At 38.0% G+C, this 19,402-nt stretch overlaps 1 protein-coding gene across 1 annotated transcript; it reads left to right on the top strand.

Moving 5' to 3' along the window:
• Positions 1-711: 711 nt before the first annotated feature.
• Positions 712-15,449, top strand: LOC107560469 (protein Wnt-10a). Its single transcript, XM_016244652.1, has 4 exons — positions 712-1,173; positions 1,939-2,201; positions 5,231-5,604; positions 14,940-15,449. The coding sequence occupies exons 1-4, from the start codon at positions 941-943 to the stop codon at positions 15,405-15,407; spliced, it is 1,338 nt and encodes a 445-aa protein (XP_016100138.1). The 5' UTR covers positions 712-940; the 3' UTR covers positions 15,408-15,449.
• Positions 15,450-19,402: the final 3,953 nt, after the last annotated feature.

Raw genomic sequence — 19,402 nt, 5'->3', positions numbered from 1 at the left:
ACCATATATGGCACAATTTCAAAAAATGTAAACAGTTATGGAACACAAAACCATTCATAAAAGGGCACAATAAAATTAAAAGGTATACAAAAATGTAAAGCGAATATTGTAATGAATACTTATAAATGTATAACATTTAAAACACTTGTGACAACTTGCACCAATTTGATATTTATGAAAAATACCCGTATTTAGCCAGTTATTGTTTTCACTTACAATTGTAGAAAGAAAAAGAAATGTGATTATTACATTTTATTTTGGAGGACAGAAATCAGATTTTTTTTTTTTTTTACATTAAAATTTACTTATTTATTTATTTATTTATTTTTAACATAGGTGGGGTTCAAAGGTTTTTTTTTTTTTTTTTTTTACCAAAACATAAAAAACCACTGCTAAAGAAAAAGATTTATGAAAATGTATTTTTTGACTCGAGATCATTTAAGAACTGAATTATAGATATATGCTTATCTGATATGTTTATCACTGCCTCTCTCTTGTCGTGTATCTCAATTAAATTCTTCAACATTCATTTTTATCCATTTTCATAGCATGAAAGTACCTCATTAGATTATATCATTCTGTCCTCGAACAATCCCTCACATCCCAATGAGTCGTAACTTCCCTGTTTATCGGTTCAATGATTTGACGGTTTGTGTAATGAGGCACTTGTCCTGTACGGCAGTCTGCTGTGTGTGTGAGTGTGTGCGCTGACGTAGAGGTGGGCTGGCAGAGAGTTAAGTGTAGTCTGAGTGCCATCAAGATAAGGCAAACATCAGAAGTCCTGAAAACAGTAGATAGCTCAGTCTGAGTACTGATGTGTACATGAGTGTCTTGTGTCAGATGATATCTCAGCGGATCCTCAGCGTCGGCTCACATTTTCATTCATTCGGAAAGCTCAAACTGATAGCTTCAGCAGAAAAGTTGTCAAGTGATTTCATGAATGAAGTATCACGACATCGCTTGGCACTCTCCAGCATCATTTTATTTTTCGTCAGATTTGGCAGATCTGAAGCTGATCGCTGGAAAGCTGAGCACGTATTGGACGGATCTTCTCCTCGAGCAGAAGAGTTGTGAAAGAGTTTTGCAGAAGAGCTCCAGCAGCAGCAGCAGCATGGATTACTTTTTATTTCGACTCTTCTGTTCTTTGGCTTTGGCGTCGCTTCTAGTTCAAAGGTAAGAACTTGCTCGTTTGTTTCGTCTCACATTTAAACGATTGCATTCGTTTCTGCACGTGAATATTTACTGCACACATTTGCTCACAAACGTTCACTGAATGAACTGCCATGATATACTATACTTAGCTTAGGTGCATCATAAAACTTTCAAAAACAACAAAATATGTTTTTAAAGGTTTGTACATCCGTTTTTGGATTTACATCTTTAGAAGTTTTCACTCTTTTGTAATGTAACTAAAGTATTGTATTATAAGTGTCATAAAGTGCTAAGAGTTTCATTTAATATCAGTGAATCCACTTATAGTTTGTTTGCAGTTTATTACTTATGTTTTTTTAGTTTGCAATTCAGTAGTTTATACACCAAGGTAAGTTTGTAGTTGCTCTTATATAGTTTCACATAACTTTTCTTATATGTGCTGTTATGGAAGGAGCTTTGCATCTGCTATTTGTCAAGTAAACTCATTTGTAATAGTCTCAAATCAACCCTTTTTGATGCCATATTTTCTGCACGTTTATGGTATCTATTACCAGCGCATGGTGTATTTTGTAATAGTCATGAGCATTAAGCTCCTCAATGGTACTTTTGGCACTTTTGGCAACAGCAGTTTTGTATGACCTAGTAATAAAGGATCCTTTGTATATTATAAACACTTACACAATGCAAAAGAACACAGGGTATTTATTATTTATTACCTCTTTATTTATTACCTTTTTTCGTGCAGATGTATTTGGATACTTGATAAGGTTTAATTTTCTCTTCTAGGGCAGACTCAAACGAGATCCTGGGACTAAAGATCCCCTTTGACCCCATTCTCAATGCCAACACGGTGTGTTTGACCCTGCCCGGCCTGACAAAGAAACAGCTGGATGTATGTATGAGGCATCCAGATGTGACAGCCTCAGCCATACAGGGCATCCAGATTGCCATCCATGAGTGCCAACATCAGTTCAGAGGACACCGCTGGAACTGCTCAAGTCTGGAAACCAGGAACAAGATCCCCTATGAGAGTGTTGTCTTCAGCAGGGGTAAGAAACAAAATTAACCTAATGAACCCATGTCGAAATAGTGACTTTTTTAGTTTGGGGCTGGTGTGAAGAAGTACAAAAACTGAATTTTAAATTAAAGTTGGTATATGTACAACATACCTAGCCTAGTAACAAACTAGGCTACATGTAAATTGGTTTGGTTAGCTGGAAATTGATCCATATTGGTGAATAAATCCTTGAAGTGTGTATATTGTAAACACTTACACAATGCAAAAGAACACAGGGTATTTATTATTTATTACCTCTTTATTTATTACCTTTTTTCGTGCAGATGTATTTGGATACTTGATAAGGTTTAATTTTCTCTTCTAGGGCAGACTCAAACGAGATCCTGGGACTAAAGATCCCCTTTGACCCCATTCTCAATGCCAACACGGTGTGTTTGACCCTGCCCGGCCTGACAAAGAAACAGCTGGATGTATGTATGAGGCATCCAGATGTGACAGCCTCAGCCATACAGGGCATCCAGATTGCCATCCATGAGTGCCAACATCAGTTCAGAGGACACCGCTGGAACTGCTCAAGTCTGGAAACCAGGAACAAGATCCCCTATGAGAGTGTTGTCTTCAGCAGGGGTAAGAAACAAAATTAACCTAATGAACCCATGTCGAAATAGTGACTTTTTTAGTTTGTGAACATTTTGGGAAAATCTGGTTTGGTCTGTGCTTATCTTGGGGCTGGTGTGAAGAAGTACAAAAACTGAATTTTAAATTAAAGTTGGTATATGTACAACATACCTAGCCTAGTAACAAACTAGGCTACATGTAAATTGGTTTGGTTAGCTGGAAATTGATCCATATTGGTGAATAAATCCTTGAAGTGTGTATATTGCAGACACACATAAATGTTTGATAGTAGGAAAGCTTTATCAGCCATAGGCATATATCACTTAAAGAGTGGATGTAAATATCCTGCAAGAGGGCTTCCCTGGCCGGCTAATGCATTTTACTCTGTGCCAGTGCAAGTGCTGTGAATTTGCTTTCAGCATTTTCCCAACCCTCAGTGGCAAAAGCATAAACCTGTTTAGTTAGTTTCCGTAACCCAAAGTGACAGTTTCCTTCAATCTTTAATTAATTTTCCCACTTCCTCCACCATCAGCGCAGCCGGGCGTGCCTCTCACTTTAAATTATTTGTTAGATTGATTTGTTCCAGGTCTTTCATTGGCTTGGAAGGAAATCTAAAACAGCATTTCCATGTCTATGTCTTCTGGCTGCGCCTAAGTGCCGTTTGCCCCCCATAGAATCATGAGAGGATTGCACGGAAATAAAGCAGCATCGGCTGGTGTCGTGTTTGTGCGCGTGTGTGTATTTCAGCATGCAGGGTTCCTCTGCGTGAGTGTATATGTCACTGTGGGTGGGTGAGTTAATAGGTGTGAGTTTCTGTGTGTTTTGAAATGATCAATTGAACATCATTCAGCTATCTCAGATCTTTGATCCGAGCCCCAAGGGCAGCTCTGCCATCAGCAAGCATTTTTTTGTAAAACACAGTGAATTCCAGACACTGACTGCTTCACACCTGATTTAAGTCTTAAAGGCTCATTAGTCATTTGTAATCGCCAGAGATGGACAAAACAGGACACAGAGGTGAGGCGAGGCTGCATTCACAGGCCTAATAAGACAAGCATTAAACATGCTTTTTAAGCTGTAGACATGGGGTCATGGACAGTTTAAAACTTCTGTTTTTCTGTTTCTCTTCAATGATCATTTACAATAAACCAACATTAGTGGTCACACAAATTCATATGAATGTAGACAGTCAATGATGCAGAAGTCATAAGCTTTCATATTTTTATAGAGTTTCTTTCAGGTCTTTGACATTAACCAAACCATTCTTTTTTCTTTTGATGATTTAAACATCAGAAATGTTATACGAAAGACGCAAAATTAATAGACTTTCATTATGTGTGTACATACATATTATGTAAATAAATTGTATGGATATTTGACATTAACCTTTTTTCCTTTTTTGATAAATTAAATGATGAATTAGGAATCTATCTATCTATCATCTATCTATCTATAGAGAGAGATTCATATGCTTTCAGATTTTTGATTATTTAAATGGCAAGATAGTAATTTCATAGGCTTTCATTTTTTATCCTTTTTTTATAATGTTGTTTTTTCATGATTTAACGGCAAAAACAGGAATTTTATATGTGTACTTAAGAGTGTATTTTTATGCTGAAGAACTGCCCTTTGATTTTAGCAAGTAGAAGGAACTATAAACTATTTAGCCTTTATGGGCTCTTTCATGTTCCTGAGCATGGCCTTCTTTAATTCCCCATCTGCCCCGAAAGTGATTCAGGAGAGTCTGCTTTTATGAGACCTCCATTTATTATTGTTTGAGACCATTAGTTTTCAACAAGCCTATAGCACATGCAGGCACCTTCTTCAATGTGGAAACCCTGGAGAGAAAAAAACACTGTAATTAAATATTCTTATATGAGAACAACAACATAACTTGCTACTGCTACATGTGGCTCTCATGTGTTCAAACGTATTTGCTGAGGAATTTCTTAAATCTTGTCGGAAAGCCTTAAAGTCTGCCGCACTTCAGGTCCAATACAGAGCGCAACGGATGAGAGCTGAAATCCAGATGAGCGGCATGTGATTAGTGCAGACGGCCGCTAACGGTAGCCAGGTTAATTGCAGCCACGTTTTTGAGCTCAGCGTAGAGCCTGTGCACAGATGTGCATGTCTGTGCTTAGCCACGCTAGCCAGAGCCCTCCACACCTTCTCCATTGTTCCAGATTGTGCATGCTTTGGATGCTTAAAAGCAGCGCAGCATTCACTAGCTTTGTCCTGTGAGTTCTTTCTGACGCTTGTTGTTTGAAGGAATATACTGGTACTGCTGTGAAACATCAGGGCTCATGCGGTTTCTCCTCAAATACGACAGCATTCTTCTCCACAAAGCACAGAGAGAGCAATTCCAGGGGCAAAGTGGGCAGTGGATAAACAACGTTTGAGCAAGACTTGCCTGAATAATCTCTTGTATTGTCTCTTTGGCAGGTTTCAGAGAAAGCGCGTTTGCATATGCCATCGCAGCGGCCGGTGTGGTGCACGCCGTGTCCAACGCTTGCGCCATGGGCAAGCTGAAGGCCTGCGGCTGCGACGAGAAACGCAGAGGGGACGAGGAGGCGTTCAGGATCAAACTCAACCGTCTCCAGCTGGAGGCCATCAACCGGGGTAAAGGCATGGTGCACGGCGTGATGGAACACTTTCCCGCCGACACTCTCGGCCCCCAGGACTCCTGGGAATGGGGTGGCTGCAGTCCCAACGTGGAGTTTGGGGAACGCTTCTCCAAGGAATTCCTGGACTCCCGTGAGACATACAGAGACATTCACTCCAGGATGAGACTTCATAACAACAGAGTTGGCAGGCAGGTGAGAGACGGCGTTACGCTGGCTGTGTGTGTGATGTGTGACACTAAGCCTGAATGAATCAGCAGTGTTGGATTGCATTTCCAAAGAGTGCAAAGGGATCAACTTACACTCCCTTTCAAGGTGCATTAAAACGCGGTGTTCAAAGATGAGCGCTTCTTTTCTACTGAGATACTATAACCGTGTCCCATGTACTATAGGAGACAATAGCGGTTAAGTTCCTCCTTTTGATGTACCTAGAAGCTACAGATTTCCTCCGAGCGGCGGTTAAACATGAAGGGACTCTCATGTTGCAGCTGTGCTCTTGAAAGCCTCATCCCTGTCCGTTTTGCCAAGTGTAACATTTTTGTTTGTGCCTTCCCTGAGTCGTGTGATCGTTGGTTTTTCTAATGCGAGGCCCTGGCATTGCGAGTGGTTTGTTGAACTTTTTGCCTGGGCTCCTGCCTGCGTCTAAACGTACAAGCTGGTGCCCCGTCTATGCTCAATTAGGTGCTCTCATTAATCTTTTCTGATCTCCACGCACCCACGCAACCACCTACCAACAGCAAAACACTTAAATGAGCAATAACTCCACTCGAGCAAAAGCAAACATGTGCTTCTCTGAAACGTGTTATCTTTGGATTTGGGAATGTTTAAAAGGCATTTAAGCTTTTTATCAAAATATGCCTTCCCTGGTGTTGCCTTTGATCAGTGAGCCCTTCCTGGTGGCAATGTGTGATGTAAGGGATCGAGGTGTTGTCTCTTTGCCTGTGTTGTACTAATTAGATAATAAGAGGCAGATTAGTGGCACTGTAGAGCAGTTAAGTTAAATGCACTGAGAGGAATAACAGGACGTGGATAAGGTAAAGAACTGATGGATCCTAATGGCCTTTCTGAATCATTGTTTGTTACTTGTGTTTCATCAAATCAAAACTGTCTTATATTTAAGATCCTTTACTCTGCTTTGATAACATCTTTACACGCTCTGGATATTTTCCCAACTTCATGAGGAGCATTAAGAGCATTTTAAGCTATCTGGCCACTTGTTGGTTGCTTTTCCATCACTCTGTAGTTTAAGTTACCCATCCTAAAAACACGTTTACTTCTGTAAAAAAAACTTTTTTTTTTTTACAGAACTAGTTCCAAACATAAGCTTATTGATCACAGTTGTATTAAGATCATGAGAAACCTGTCCAAACTTTTCACTGGTTCTTTATGTACATTCTTGTTTATGATTACTCAAGCAGTTGTTACACAAGTGTTCATAAATGTTAGACTTCTTAAATTATCTTCTTAAATTATGTAAGAGAACTGGAAAGAGTATGCTAACCTGGTTAGGAGTTGCAAGATGACTGCATTATGGAGACAAAGGCAGAAACCATGCAATAAATAAGTTGGAATTTGCCTTTTTTAATTTATTATGTATAATTAATTATTCCAGAGTGAGAGCAACTAAGCTTTTGAAAGAAAAATAAAAATAAAATGTTTTCAGAGGGCTATCACTACAACAGTGCAACAACTAACAGAGGTGGTGAAAAAGTACATGTGGACATCTTGGGTTTTGCCATTTTTCCACTGCCTCTGTTAGTTATTTCATTGTTGCTCTGATATAAACTTTCTCAAAGAATCTCATGTGGCAAGACAGTTTGCTTGTGCTGTTTATTGTTATTTTACTGTAAATGTTTATCCCCTGAACATCCCTTTATGCATAACTTACATTTTACTGATATATTCTTTTGAAAATATATAAATATTATAAATTCAAATCATATTAGTTACTGCATTTTGCAAAATAGCACAGTCTAACAGCAGCCCAAGTTATAGTTAAACTACAAATATTAGACTGTGCATGTTCGTCAACTATGTATAGTGAAACAAAGTTTTGGACTTTTTATTTTGAAGATAAGTTTATATCCATTAAGTCCATAAGATCATGAAAGTTAAGTGAATACAATTTGTTGAAATAAACCTTGCATGAATAGCGTAATGCCATTCGTGTCATATTACTCTTGCAGGCCCACTATTGGCTAATTCAGTGGTTGAGGGCAGTCATTTTGGTTTGACATTGCTGTTGGCATTACTTCACAACACTTAAATGTCATTTCAGTCAGTACTTACTTTAGGAATTAGACAGTATTTGCTGAAACTTATTTTCAACTTCATTAGATAAAGCTCTGAGTTACTGTTGTTGGATTAGAAGTGTTTGTACTGTTTCTCTTCTTGTAATCCTGAGGTAACATTTTAAATTTGGCAGGCACTTTTATCCATAGAAACTTCCATTGCATTCAAGAGATACATTTTTACCAGTTCATGCATTCCTTGGGAATCAAAGTCATGACCTTGGCACTCCTACTGCTACTGATTGAGCACTATTTTAAGAGTTTGACTATTGCTTGTAACTTCAAAATTAGCCATTTAAACTGCGTTTGGTGTGGCTGCTCCTCACTCAATGACAGCTCATCAGCTGTGCATTTTAGACGTGGGAGGTAAGATATCATCATGAATTAATCTGTTGTCACTCTTTATCAGGACGGTACAGAGCTGAAGTGTAAATGACGATGATAAGCTCAGATGGGCTTCACTGGCAGGTTCACATAGACAGAGTTGCAGACTGTTCATTGTTTGCTGCTTCCTCTTCTATAATTTGTCTCTGTATCGTTCCATCAGTTTTCTGGTTCCCTTGATTATGCAGACAAAACATACTCGGTCAGTCCCAAATAAATTAACAGAAGTGTTTGCCATCTAAAGTACTTCTACTAATTCTCATGCCCAATTCGGTCTCGCTCTATAAGCTTAGGCACATTGTTCTAGAGACTGTACATTTGGTATAATTCTAGAATCTTTGTTACTGATGAATTATGTCACAGTTTCGTGATTAATAATTATGATAATTACCATGATCATTGTAGTTTTTTTTGGCAAAAGTCACCCATTCTTAGACTCAGAGATGACACTTCAAAGGATCTTTATTGTTATCAGTTTCTAAACTGATTAATTGTTATTTATATTGGCTGATCTATAAAGGATGCTGGAAGTTCAGGATTTCTGTCCGAGAAGCTCAATTAGGAGGTGTGGCGTTTGATCAAGCTGCCAGCGAGGGTGTGATGTACAGAGAGACGCAATTTTTCAGGAATATTTCTTCTGCTCCTGCCAGTAAGCCTATTTGGCATCCAAACCTGATTGTCAGAAAGAAACTTTACTGCTACCGAAATATGTTACTGTTGGCAGGTTTTCTTGAGTCAGTGTCATCGAGATGAGAAAGAAAAATGCCAAAATCCTTCATCTTCCATCTTTAATTAAACTCATTGGGCCTCATTTATCAATCTAACGTAGAAACTAGCGCAGATCTGTGTGCACAAATCAACTTACGACAGAGTTCACGTGTGATTTATGAAACATTCGTATGCCGCCAATCTCATCGTACGAATGATCGTATGTTGATAAATGTGGCAGCAGAAAACAATCGTCATTTGAATATCACGCTCCTAAAAACACCCTGGTTTAGAAGCCTCGCCCCAAGAGTTTACGACACGCAGAAACGAAACCCGGCCAAAAAGAGGAAGTAATCTCGTTAAAGAGAAATTGATCTTACTCCAAAAACACCCATTAACCTTGTTACATTAATGTAATTTATATGTATATTAAAATACTGGTAAATATAAACAGCCTATTTAGTTCCCCTCACTCTACAACAAATATTTTAAATTTAACGGTATTCAGAACAGAACAAGAATGAAAAATAAGTAGTTATAAATTATATTTTAAACTGTAAAATAAAACAAATTAGGCTATATAAAAGACATTCTAATCTTACTGGTTAATGATCGACTAATGAGCTTCGTTTGATGGTTAGGAATATAAAAATGAACAAAATGCTGTCATTTACTGTGCTCTGCGCAAGTTCAGGTAACTCAAGAACTTGCGTACACGAGCTGAGACCAGACGTGAGATTTGATCGTAGCCACTGCTCACGTCCATATTGATAAATTCCACGTTTTGCGTTGAAATGACCGTACGCCCAATTTTCTGTCGTACGTTCGTTTCGTAAATGAGGCCCATTTTCTCAAAATTCATGATATATTTATGTTTTTCTCTTTTTAGCCCATTGTCTTTGGCAATTGGGTCCCATGATTTTGGCAGATGAGTGATGTGACATAGGAGTCCCAGGCCGGGTTGAAGGGGACACGCTCTGTATCACAGAGCTTTTTTTATTTGCAAGGTTTGTGACCCAATATTCCTTCACCTCCCTCCCCAGGAAAGGTAGTCACTTGTCGAAGAATGTAGTGACTTTTCTGGGATGTACATGTCGCCTCATGCCCACCCTCTGGTTCTCACGGCGTTCAGTCTTGCTAAAAGCTCTAATTAGTGGCCGCTGGCTATTTGGAAACAGATGTTTCAAGCCAGCAAAAGATTTTAGACATCAAACACAGCGGGAAGTAGAAAGACATTCGCCCTTCCTTCCCCAAATACAACTTTAAATAATCTGTCACTGGCCAGGGCAACATAGAGGGGGAAAAAAAGGAAACTTCATGACGAGGATCGATTTAATTGTATTGTTTTAGAAGTTGCCATTCACTGCTTCTGGCAACATCATGTGGACCGGCAGGGCAAAAACAACAGGGCATGTTTTTATGTTTGTAGTAGTTGCCGATTACATGGCAATGTCTAGTTGGATTGTAAATTATTTTTTGCATGTTTTCATTGGAGCTCCTTCCACTCGGTTGGAAAGCCAGGCAGCGTTTCTACTTTTAGAGCAAAGCAAGCAAAGAGCAGGAGACGTTACAGAAACACAGTTTATAAGAACAATGTTTTGACCTAAATGTATTAGTGAAATTTCCTCTACATTTCTTTGCTATATACACCACACATGATTTAAATGTAAATATGTTTAATTGACCAAATACATCACAGTCTGGTTGCGCATCTATCCGAGACATTAATAAAGACGTGTGTTGGGACATTGAGGTTTTGGTGGAACGCCTCCTCTAAAACATCAAAGGAACCAAGCAATACTGATTCAGCAATTCATCAAGAGCCATTAGATGGAGGATCATGTTGTAACGCACCCTGTCATCATTTTGTCCTAGATCTTAAGTGGACTTATAGCCTACCTAACGGTGTCTTACTGTGACTACAAGCCCTGAACACAAAAGTGCTCCACATATGATTGTCTCTGTTTGTGGTGACAGACACTAATATGTTCCTGCTTTTTTGAACTGGCATACAAAGATTTTAGACATTAATGTTGCTGTAATGTAGTGTTACTGACATCATGAAATAAAATTGACCTTTAGATTGAATGGCAACATTCTCACATTTCACAAAAATGGCAAGAAATTGGATTGTTAGAATTAAAGGACAGACTTCAAAGAAACCAATAATGCAGTTTTTAAGCCCCCTGTGTTACCTGTTGTCACTTGTACAGGGGATGCTCGCTGTAGTGCTTCTTAAGCTGTTCAACTGTTTCATACATGCTTTTGTTCTCAGATCAACTTTATCTGCAATAGGTTTACAGTAAATTGAAGGAATATGAACACTGCCATGTGGAATCTCTTTATCAGAAAGGAAAACAGCCTTGCTGCCATATAGCAATTCTGTATCACATTGGAATAGCTGTGATGTATTTCCTCATTGGGAATTTCTATAGCAAAAAAATGTCTGCCCACTGCTCCGGGTGTGTGAGTGTTCACTGCTGTGTGTGTGCACTTTGGATGGGTTAAATGCAGAGCACTAATTCCAAGTATGGGTCACCATACTTGGCCACATGTCACTTTCTTTTCTTTCAAGTATATTAGTGCAATTATTTATTTAAATGTCTAATTTAGATGTGTATTTATTTAAATGCACAAATAATAAAATGTGTTCTTATGAAACAAATCATTATTCAATTATTTGTTTCATGTGTTCAGAAAAATGTGCACTTATTTTTTACAGAAAAGATCAGGAAGAAGAGTACACAACTGACTAGTGCTGAGCATGTTTTTAAGAGGAATAAATGGCAATGATTCACTAATTTAACTGGAGTTTGAAATGTACTGTATAAATATCTCAAATTATTAAAGGAACATGAATTTAATTTGTTATTGGGGAAATGTTGCCACATGGAAACTCTGTAATGGAAACTAGTAAGAGACAAAAAAAAAAGTTTTTCTTTAAAAAAGTATTAATATTTCTTCTAGCAAAATGTAATAACTTTCTCCACTTGTTAAATTACTTCTTAAAAGGTGGCATGACAGAGAAACGTAATTTTAATCCACAATATCATAGCTTAATATTTTTCACCCCAATGAAATCCTGATTAACAAAATAAAGTCCCACTCAGAAATGCAGCACATTAAGAAAGTTAAATGCATTGCAAATGCTGTTTCAGTTTAATAGTATTCTTGAAAATGTTCAGTTGTATCAATGGCTTGATTGACAGATCCCAAATAATTGAATAATATTGTAAAAGCTGCTTAGCTTAAATGTTAGTGTTTGCATTGTTGATGTATTGTGAAGGAAAAAGCATCTGACTTGAGGGGCTGTGCAATTGTTTTGCTGTATACTGCCTGTGGCCCAAATGTGCTACCAATGTGTTTTACTCGATCTCAGTATGGTGCCAGTTTATGGGCTAGCCTGTCTCACTGTTTCTTCAATTAAAGTGGCCCAGATGTGGCTCTCAATTTGCTCTGCACCAATGAAATTACAGCACACCCTTCAAAACATCCACATCCACTGCATGTCGGAAAAGAAAATGTGCAAATTTATAGGCCCTAATATGTTTTGCTTGCAGATCCATTTATAGTGGCTTCTGCTGTGTTACTGTAGCTTTTGGAGCAGCACATGTTGCTGTAGACATCAAGTGCTGATGAATTACTGCAACTCTTCTTCCACTGTGAATCTGCTGTTGCCAAAGAATTGTCAAACCAAAAGATTTGCTCTCTGTAAGGTTGAAATATGACTTTAGGTTTGTTCTGTGCTGACACCCTCTTGAGATTTCCCGAATATCCCGTGATTGCATGCGGTTGCGCTGTAAATGTATGTTCCTCTGCATATAAAGCACTGTATCCCTATAGAAACGGTAAGATACGTTGAAACAAATGTGTCGATAAAGCCTATTGTTTCACAAGTTTGATTCTATGCCAGCAGGGCAGTGCAGAGACTTGACAGGCTTTACTTTAAGGATGTTAATCTGTTCATGGCAGACACAGCAATGAGCTGCGCTTCCTGCACTTCATCTGTAGCTCCTCAGGCTAGACGGTCTGCCAGGCTTCAGTCAGACGCTCCACCTCTCCACACACCCGATAGATTATCCTGTTGCCACTTAAGCAGGGCAGCAGCTTCCAAGAGAGCACTTTCTGTCTCTTCCGCGCACCCACACCACTCCTGCCCTTAGGTGCTGAATCCAGGCAGAGGAGGAAGAAGAGCAATCAGACCTTGAGATCTTCCATCCCATCCCTGTAGCTTCCTTAGCATGGGCCGCACATGGCAAGAGCAGGCAGGTCCACTTCCTAACTGCTGGAGGTGAGACATTTAAATTCCCGTCAGGTTTTCGGCACTCAAAGCAAAAGGATTTGAATATCCTTATTTGTCTGTACCCACATCACATTAGCCCTCAGGGAACTGATTTGGCTTCGGCTTCAGTCTCTTGAAACAATCCCGAAACGACCTTGAAACGATGAAAAGGCTGGTGCTACACAGGATTAATCCTTGTTTATGCATCACTGAGGGTTAATTTGAGTGCCACTGGGGTGTTCACCTCAGACGGAGCACGATCAACCTGAAATTCTTGTCTATGTTTTGTAAAAATAGTCTTGTAGTACCTGATTTCCCATTGTGGGCGTATTGTTGTGATTGATCGTTGTTATCTTTGGCTTCAATAATATCTGTTTCATATCTGTCTCTCTACTCTTTGAGCCCATTCATATAAAACAGACCTGCTCCATTTGCATGTGTACCTATGGTGGCTAATAGCTTGAAATAGAAACCACCAGCATGCAAACCGTATAGCCTGAAGTATTCACAATCTTCAGGGACGGGAGATGTCTGCTTTTGACAACTGCTGAAAGTGACCTGCGACTCGAGGTGAACCACAACAATTATCCGCCAAATATCAGAACATTCGGTTTTAGTAGTCTTCGCCCCTGGAGGATAAAAAAAAGTTGTTTTGAGTTATTTCAAAAATTGAAAAAAATATGTCCTGCTCAGCTCAGCTTCATTTTGAACAGTGAAACCTAATCTGTTGAGTTTTGACTGACAAAACTCAACTTATCTCTATAAAGATGTTCAAATTGTGTTTTGTCCCATGGTGAGCGCTAGGAAGCCCGAGACAGTGTGAAATGTGGGATTGCTAAACCTTAATGTTTGTGCTAGTGTTGTTGATATGGGTGGGTGCTGGGGCATCTGTCAGTAGTGAGGGTGGCCCCTCTTCCTCTTGGTAATTGGATCTAAAAGTTTATAGCTGGGGATGACAGATGAGTGCATTGTTGAGAGAATGGGAGGTCTGAACTTATGAGTCAGGTATCCTCATCTCCAGCTCTGATATGTCATGTGGTGAAACTTACAACCACAGAGAAAAAAGCGCACGAGTAATACTAAACTGAATAAATCTGTCAATAACATAACTCTTTTTTTAATATGGATATATTAAGTTATTCAAAAATACATTATGAGCATGTTTTTAATTTATGAATTTATAAAATTTGTTTTTGGTGTGAATAAAGTAAAAAATGTCAGGGTGATACAACTGTCCAGATTTTATAAATAAAAGTCATTTAAAAAGTTTAAAACCTCATTAAGTATATTTTGGCATAATCATTTATTATTTTCTAATATAAAATATATTAACAAAAGTATTTGAAAAAATGTTGTCAGCCAAATCATAGTCACGCTGTCCGACCAACATGTAGAAACATGCAGAAAATAGGAACTAATATATGTAAAGAGCCCATATAGACCCTCATGAAAACTAAATAAGCTTTATGAATTTATTCATGATATTTAATAATTTTACCTATTAATTAGGTTCTCATAGATCTAATATATGTAATATGAGATGTTGCCATCAACAGTTCACTGTTATGAAAAGCAAAATAAAGATTTTAAAAATATATTTTTTATTTAAAATAAAAACATTTAAAACCCTTAAAAATAATTGTCCTTACTGTTTACACCCTTAAACGTCATTGACTCATCTATTAATATCTGTATAATTTTCCATTCATTACAAATCAGTGATTCATATAATAAAAGATAAGAGGATTTTTCGCTAATGCAGCAGCTTTAGTTATTGCATTGCAAGGTCTAGATTGCCAACTATGGTCTAGATGCTGCGGTTTCCAGATATTAACGTCTTCCTCATCTGTTTTGCTTGTGTGCAGGTTGTGGTGGACCACATGAGGAGGAAATGCAAATGCCATGGCACATCAGGGAGCTGTCAGCTCAAGACCTGCTGGCAGGTGACTCCAGAGTTCAGAACGGTGGGCTCGCTGCTGAAAGAACGCTTCAATATCGCCACGCTAATCAAAGCCCACAACAGAAACACGGGTCAGGTGGAGCACGCCCACCCGACACACCGACGGAGAGCCAATGCGAACGATCTTGTCTACTTTGAGAAGTCCCCGGATTTCTGCGAGAGGGACCTTGGATCGGACTCTGCCGGGACGCAGGGTCAGATCTGTAACAAGACCAGCCAGGGAATGGACAACTGTGAGAGCCTGTGCTGTGGCCGGGGCCACAACATCTTACAGCAGACTCGCAGCGAACGCTGCAATTGCAAGTTCCACTGGTGCTGTTACGTGGTGTGCGAGGAGTGCAGGATAACAGAGTGGGTCAGCGTCTGCAAATGAAATAAGCAATCATCTATTAAATGTACAAAAACTAACATTAAACATAGGGAAAGACTGAGAAATCCCTCTCTTTTGCAATGGACTGCCATTTCCATGATTCGGATGGAAAGCACAAAAGTAGACTGAGATGAATTGAGTACTAGAGAAGTGTGCACATGTTTGCACACTGCATGGGTCCAAGCACAAGATTTCAGACTGATTTTGGACTTGCACTGCATATATTTTCAGAAAGTATTTTTAATTTAAATAAATTAAGAATATGGATATAGTGTTGAGTTTATTGCCAACAGAGCACTCATCAACACTACGTGGTGTTTGTTTTGTTTCAGTTTTTAAAGAATTCAATGGCTCATAGTCCTGTAATATAGCACCAAGCAGACGAATGGGATTCCGGTACTTAAAGAAGATAAATAAATATATCTATATATAAATATAAATACCTTTGCACAGAGCCATTTTTTTTAGAAGATTTTACCAAATAAACTCTGAGTAGAAAAACGGTATCATATACCAGTTAAAATCAATTCAAAAATCCCCAGCATGTCTTGTTTAAATTTCCAGTGATTGTGTATATATATATATATATATAACCACTTTAATGCTGGTAAAAGTGTAAACTGGTCCTCAAAGGCTTTTTAAGCACAATCAAATGAATGGATTGCAAGCTGTGGATCAGTCCTGGTGACCAGCGGAAATGACAACACTGTTACATGGATCTGGACATTTGTTATGGACAAATCTCATGAAAAACAGATTGTAAAAAGGATCTGAGGAGACTAAATGTATGGAAGAAGCTGGACTACACCTCTAAAGATGCTTGTGTGTACTGTATGTTGTTTCCCTGCAAACTGTTGGCTGTGCCTCTGTTCACTGTAACAGGAACATATTCACCAGAGCTTTTAATGTCAACCAATAGACATTTAGACATATGTATAATCACGTCCTGATCACCACACTCGTAATGTGGTAGTTATAGGTCCCCTCAACTCACCAAACTTTATATAAAAATAAAATATAAAAATTTCTGCCATAGTCAAGTGTTCAGACATGACTACTCAACATTCAGAGTTGTCAGATTGCTTGTAGTCTAACATAATGTCTTATATAAAGTAGTAAAATATCAGTTGATATTTTATGAAAATAACTGTTCATGGCCAGTGTAAGAAACTTCTATGTTTTAGATATTTGTTGTTGTATTTTAAAAAAGAATCCAAGTTTCTGCAAAAATCATTACTTTGATCAATAATAATTACACATACAATAAGCTTGTGTACACTTTTGCCCATCTGAACCATTTTTCATAGTATCTGATCTCATAATTACTCACATTTTAAAAGGAACTCCTACCAGTAATTTTAAACATTGTCCCATAATGAAAGAAGAATTTTTTTTGTTTGTTTGTTTGTTTTAATCTGCTAATTTTGTTCTGTTTTTCTGTTTTGCGTTGTTGTTGTATTTATTTATTTGTGTGATTTTTCTCATGTTAAAATATATGCCAAAACATCAAAAGTGCATTTGTCAAAATATACAGTCAGTTGAGTTTTGAGTTGTCAGAGTTAAGTTCCTGTTAACGTTTAATTTAGTTTGATTGTTTGCACATTTAGACCAATTATTCTGGAGAAAATGACTGACATGAAATACTGTGCGGGGTGAGCGCGATTATATATATTTTTTATTTTAAATTGTATAATTTTAAGTTTGAATATATAAGTTATTTTATTTTGTGGATAACTTAATTTTTGTAAAACAATAAAGAACTTAATTCTAAATGGTTAAATAGTGATGTTGACATTCCTGCATACTAGCTTTCACATTTCACCTGTTTTGCGTGTGCAGCAGGAAGGAAGAAAACCACACATTATACAGGACTGATCTGTTGGTCATCATGCAGACCAATATACCCTATCGTGCATGTTTTTTAATTTATGAAAATCAGGAGAGAGAGCGAGAGAGAGTGCCAAAGAAAATTATAAATAATTTCTTCTGTTCTCTGGAAAAAGTAAACTATTTTTCATTTGTGAACTGCATGCATGAACAGTGAGGACAAGTACGTTGTTGCAGCCTGCAGAGAGATGCCTCAGGGCTTCAGTCAGTTGACAGCCATTTAAAGAGTAGCAAAACTGATCATCTCTGCTTTTATATAAACATGTTGCAGCATAAATTAGACGAGTAACCCTTTTAATCATTAACTGCCATAAAGAACATAGTAAAGTCATAACTCATAAAGAATATCATAAAGCTCCATAAGAGACAAGACATGCACAAATAAAAGTGTACAGGATAATCTGTACTGTGCAATCATAATTCTAATTGGCAGATAGGTGCACATTAATATTAATATTAATACAGGCAAAACAAAATTCTACACATTGAAGTTTTATTTTTGCGCTTCAGTTTGAACTAAGCTGAAGAAAAAAACATGATTTATGGTACTGTATTTACAGTACATTTGCACTGACAGTCAAATTCTTGGCTGACACTTTCATACCCATGTGACTTCCTAAGAAAGCGTTCATTTGCATATATTGTGTTTTGTATATCATTCACTAAAGTGTTGTTTTCTGTGCGGTTGAAGAGCACGCTCTGTGCAGGAAGCTGACGCTTAGCGACACGTAGAGAAGTTTGAGAAGACATTGAGGAAAAGAGAGGCCAGCTGGGGAAAGCAGCCCGAAGGAAAACAAGCACCTCAGTGCCAATGCCTGATGTGAAATCAGTGTTCTGCGTTTTTCCCCAAGGGTGGATCACGTCAAGCTGATGTGATGGGCCAGTCTCTACAAGCACAGGACAGAACAGACAGAGAGACTGTACACACCATACAAAGCTCAGAATGACACAGTTTTTATTGCAGCCAGAGAGAAGTCATTATTATTTTGTTAGCTGAAGCAAAAGCATGACATGCGAGAGGCAGAGACCAAACCGTGTGTATTGAGACCTGTACACCATTTGGTCATGGTTGTTTCACCGTGCTAAAGGAATTATGATCTTGAGAGTCAAAGACTCATTTAATTATCTGTTTGCAAACATAAGTGAACTTTGACCTCCCTACATGCTCAGAGACCACACATGAATGTTTGAGCAGGTATTGGTTTGCAGATACATGAGGAATTCCGCATGAAAAGATCCTGTGCAGGCAGATGAACACACTAACAGGCCCTGGGTGGTGGTTTACCCGCACTTCACCAGATGGAAAATGACTGTCTGTTCTTCAACTGGTGTCATTATAAAAATAAAGTCAGTGTGATACAACTGTCCTGATATCTTGAAGAAAAAAAAAGAAAATCAATTCTTGAAAATAGGTAGTTTGCCATAATTTATTAATAATATATATCATATATCTATAAGGTTGTTAATTATCATGTGGTACATTTCCTTAAAAGCTAAATAACAAATTAATAATAAATGTTTCTAATACCATTTAAAAGTTTGTGTGTGTGTGAGAGTGTGTGTGAGTGCGTGCGTGTGTGACTACCGGTTTGGGTGGTTTATGAGGACACAAATTTGTATAATGACATGGGTATGACATAGGTACTGCAATGTGAAGGTGGTTTATGAGGACAAATAAATAAATATATAAATAAACAAATAAGAATAATTAATATCTGTACACTAAACTGTTGTGTACAGAACATTTCTAAAAACTTGTTTTCCGTCAAGATTTTTTCTATATCACAGATGCTCTTATTTGTCATTGTCCCTTTAATGTTGCTGTCAACATGATTATTGCTTCGTCTATAATAAATATGGACGTCATAATGCAGAGGAAATCAGCCACATTCCTCTTTTATCAATGCTATCAATCAAAGTTTTTCTTGTGATCATGCATAGTAATAATGTTTGGTAACACCCTTTGTTTGAATGTCAGACTCTGCATGCAACAGCTGCCCCTGAAATTCTGTGGTACTGTGATGCGTGTGATTTTGTGAACATTCTAAATGAACAGGCAGGATTGAGCTTGTTTAAGATTTTTTCTTATTGTATAGCACACCCACCCCACC

The sequence above is a fragment of the Sinocyclocheilus grahami genome, unplaced genomic scaffold (assembly GCF_001515645.1).
Source record: "Sinocyclocheilus grahami isolate Dianchi unplaced genomic scaffold, SAMN03320097.WGS_v1.1 scaffold729.1, whole genome shotgun sequence".
In the NCBI taxonomy this organism is placed as follows: Eukaryota; Metazoa; Chordata; class Actinopteri; order Cypriniformes; family Cyprinidae; genus Sinocyclocheilus; species Sinocyclocheilus grahami.
This window is presented reverse-complemented; position numbering and strand designations above follow the sequence as displayed.